At 58.5% G+C, this 4,437-nt stretch overlaps 1 protein-coding gene across 1 annotated transcript; it reads left to right on the top strand.

Annotated features, from left to right (window-relative positions):
• On the top strand, positions 1-4,437 carry NCLIV_016580 (hypothetical protein; the record flags this gene model as incomplete). The annotated part of the gene is made up of 1 exon (XM_003881850.1): positions 1-4,437. The coding sequence occupies one exon, from the start codon at positions 1-3 to the stop codon at positions 4,435-4,437; it is 4,437 nt and encodes a 1,478-aa protein (XP_003881899.1).

Below are 4,437 nucleotides of genomic sequence, written 5' to 3'. Positions count from 1 at the left end.
ATGAGCGGTCCGGTGCCAGCTCCGTCGGTGGAGGCCCGACAAGGGTATGGCGCATTTGCGTCCTCAACGTCTGCCCAGCAGAAGAACCTCTCGCGTCGAGGAACGGAGCTCATGGCTGAAGAGGCGACTGAAGCAGTGCACACTCGACCAGGCAGTCCCGACAGACGTCGATTCTCCTCCACCTCCCAACTCTCTGGCGTCGACGCCGGCGATCACGAACCATCGCCGACAGGGGCGGCTCGACGGAGTCGTCGAGGTCTCTCGCTTTCCAGACTCGGCGGGCGTCACGCTATTCTTCCAGACAGGCGTCTCGGGCTTCGACTGCTGTCTGTGTTTATCACCGTCAGCTTGGGTATCTATCTCACCAAATATGCTTTTCGCTGCATCTTGCCGTCTCGACTTGCTGGCCAGAGTTTGGAAACAGCCTCCTCTGGCCTACACGAGGGGAGGCCTTTTTTCCCGCTCTTTGTTTCAATTTCGTCGGCAACTCGACATGCGCGCCGTCTGGCGGCAGCGGATGGGAATGGCGGCAGCGGTGAATCTCCGAAGGATACAGGATCCAATGGAGAGATCAAGGGCTCTTTCTGCGAGTCCCCAGGAGAGAGCGGAGCTGTGAACGTCGGGAGAGTCGGCACTTCTCGCAACCCTAGCGACACGGAGGAAGCCCAAATGGGGAGCACGCCTGCTCCGACTACCCGAGGAGGCTTCGGTGATTGGCAGTTGGGAGTTTCGAGCGGCCACGCTCCAGGAGGCGCTGGCGATGACCACGTAGGTGTGCAGTCGCTTAGTCTTACTGCGTTGATGGGTGAAGATTTCACCCCGGGTTCGCGATCTTCGGAGGCACAGGTGCTTCGTAAAATCGCTAGCATGGTGATGAGCGCCGCCGCAGCCGCTTCTCATGCATTGGGCATGACTCATCATGCGGCACCAGGACTCCGACGCGCCCTCCAACACCTTGGTGATGGATACGGATGTTTGATCGCCGAAGCGGAGTGTATGGAGTCTGGAACAAAAACCGCAAGCAACGCCAAACCCACGACTAACGTGGAGAACCCTTCAGAAAGTAGCAGTAGTACAAGAGCGACAGGGATAGAGAGCCCCGCTTCAGGCCCGAGTCAAAGCTCTCAGACTACGGAAAGCAGTGGCGCAGCCGCCAGCGCTCTGCCAAGCATGCAATCGCCTCCCCGCCCACCCCGGCGTTCCTTCGTCTCTGGATTCAACACCTGGTATGGGGCAGGATCGAGGCTAGGAACAATTTTCGAATCAGGTAATTCCGAGCAACAGACCGAAGGCGATGAAGACGACGATTGGGTGCAGAGCAGGAGCGCGTTCTTCAAGATAGGCACGAGCGGCGGAGAAGATGAACAAGACAACTCTTCGCTGGAGGAGGCGCTGTCTGTCCTGCGAGGAGAGGAGGACTCCGAAGGAGGATGGAATCCGTTCTCGTCGGCAATAAGCACCAGTTCGGCATGGGACACGTTTTTGACACAACAGCGTGGTGAACAAGAGACAGCAACACAAGACGGCGGCGCGACTGGAGACTGGGGAAACAGACCGACATACAGTGCGGTCCTGCAGCGTCCCTCGCGGTCGACATCGGAGCCGCCGCCGAGTAGATCCTCGAGGGAATCGGTCTCGGTAAAAATACTGCATGGCCGAGATCGAGCAGGAGGGTTGCAAGGCCGGGCACCTTCGAGCCAGCGTCGACAGACGTCAGTCGAGCGAGGCAACCAACCCAGCGGGCCTGGCTTTCCTGGCAGGAGACCCACCAACCGTTTCCAAAGCATAGATCGGACCGCGGGAGGCAGGCGAGGAGGGTGGAGGACAGACGGTCTGTCAAGGCATGCACCGAGTACGCCGGCAGGGGAGAGGAAACCGGGGCTAGGCGGCGCGGGGAAGACCCGGCAGCGGGGTACAGGTCAGGGCGGGAGCGGTCCAGGGTCTGAGAAAGGAGGTGGAGGCGAATCGTCGAAGGATGTGGAAAGACGTGGTGGGGATTCGGGGCAAACGGGCGGGAGTGGAGGGGCAATTGGAGGTTCCGGCGGGGGCGGACGACGGCCGGGCGACGACGACAAAGACGATGAGAAGAGGAAGAAAGGGACGGGATCGTCGAGTGGAGGAGGGGACAGGAAACAACAGGGGAAGAAGAAGGAGGAAGCAGAGAAGAAGGAGAGGGAGAGGAAGGAGACGGAGAGGAAGGAGACGGAGAGGAAGGAGACGGAGAGGAAGGAGAAGGAAGATCGAAAGAGGAAGGAGGCAGGCGATCAACGTGGGAGCCGAGGAGTGAGCAGCGAAGCAGAACGATCGAGTGCGGAGAAAGGAAGGAAGAAGACGGCCAAAAAAGGGGCGGATAAGCAAACCACGAGAACCGATGGAGGAGGCGAGGAGGCTGCCAGTCAGACCAGTACGGCGACGGAGAGTGAGAAGCGAGATGTTGAAAAACCGAAAGACGAAGACACACGCATGGAAGGAGACAGCAAAGGTGGTGCACCCATATTGTCACTTGAGGAGACTGGGAGTGGCGAAGGCGGACAGCATGGGGCGGACGGTACTGCAACCGGTTCCGACGACGGCGATCAGGACCAGCCTCCGGCGCCAGCCTCCGAGAAAGACGAGAGCAAACAGAAAAAGAGCGGTGCGGGAAAACGGAAGCAGAAAAAGACTGGTGGAAAGCAGGGGCGGCAGACGAAAGGCGGAGACGGTGAGCCGTCAGCTGGCGCCTCGGAAGCCGGAGCTGCGGAGACAGTGCGATCAGTCCCGGGGGGAGACGCCCCTGATGGAGACGGAAAACATGTAGACAAACAGGGAGACGGCGACGCGCAGGCCGGCGCCGAGGGAACGGCGGGAGCGCCAGGGCAGCAGAGTGAACAAGGTGAGGGGGCTGAAGAGGCGGGTGAGCAGAAGACCGTCGCTGGGGCTGACGAGGCGACTGATGAGGCGGCGGCAAAGAGGGAGGCAGAGCGAACAGGAGCTCGGCCCAAGGTGCCTTCGACAAAGTCCAAAAAGAAACCGAAGAAGAAAGGTCAGAAGGAGGAACAGCCGGAGTCGGAACCTCCAGCACCTGTCCCTGAAGAGGACACAACGCCGGCCCGCGGCAGAACCAGGCATCGCACACATTGGGCGGCTACAGGGGCGGGAGCAGAGGGTGGCAAGAAGGCTTCAAAACCTGCTGCTCGGTCTGCTGACGGCGGGAGAGAACAGGATGGTGGAGCGGCTGGTGGGGTCTCAGGAAAGTTGCCGAGGGGCCCCGGAGCGAAGGCGTCGCCTTCCCCAACTGTGGATTTCGACGCTATAGCAGCGAGTTTGCATACTAAAATGAATGCAGTTCTTTCTAAGTACCAGGATGCGCTGAAGAAATTACAGAAAGGGCCCGATGGAGAGATGTTGCTGGAAATGTGCCTGACGGATGAAGTTGCTGAGGGGCAATTTACGCTAGCGGGGTACCATGTTGTGGCGCGCGCTGTGCTCCTGGAGTTAGAGACATGGTGCCGGATGCACGCCTTGCAGAAGGTGGCGCGAAACTTTCGGGACATGCAGAAGAGACAGACATCAGCAGAGGCTGAGGTTACGGGGAGCCATGAAGGTGGCGCAGCGTCAACGGCGGAAAGTACAGTTCTCGACGAGCCTGTCGGCGAACAGTCGCCCTTATCTGAAATTTTGAAAGGCCTTGATGCAGAAATGGCCTCCCGCGCTAGAAGAGCCGGAGCTTTTATGACCGCCGAACTACGGTACCGATGCTATCTGGCGATACTTTGGCATCTGCCCCCGCTGGGGTCTGCAGAAATACCACTGTTTCCCGGTGAAGAGGGATATGATCCTAATTCCAAAAAGATTGTACACACTGCTGACGGAACACCTCTTCAAGTCGCGGATCCGTTCACACCGGTTCTGCTTTTGAAAGACCACCTGCAAAAGTGGAAGTCTTCCTTCAAGCTTACTCTCGCTGAGGTCGAGGCGAAATGGTGGAAACCCCCAAGGGACGCGGACGAGGCACACCGACAGCATTTACGGACGAAAGCAGTGTTTCATGCAGCGTATTGTCTCGTAGCATGGAATAAATATAGGGAGGCAACCAAAAAGTGGTCGCGTGCTTCCCAGACCTACAGTGTGTTACGCAGTGAGATGAATACTACAATTCAGTCCGCACTTAGCTTGCTTGCTTCATTTATCGACGATGAAGCCTTCGAGAAAGACACCGATTTCCGCTTTTTTTTCGACAGTTACCGTGACACAGCACATGCTAATGCTCGGAATTCAAACAGCCCATGGGAGCCTACCCATGGTAACGAACATGCCCCAGACGTACGGGGAGCCGTGGCGATGCAGGCTGAGGAGGAAGCGCACGGAGCTCCAACGCCAACCGAGGAATCCACGATAGGTGGGGCCGAAGATCCCAAGACGCAGGAGGAGCACGCAAGCCATGGATTCAGTTCGTAA

This window comes from Neospora caninum, chromosome VI (assembly GCF_000208865.1).
Source record: "Neospora caninum Liverpool complete genome, chromosome VI".
In the NCBI taxonomy this organism is placed as follows: domain Eukaryota; phylum Apicomplexa; class Conoidasida; order Eucoccidiorida; family Sarcocystidae; genus Neospora; species Neospora caninum.
Note: the sequence above shows the minus strand (reverse complement) of the source record. Positions and strands in the feature narration are given on the sequence as shown.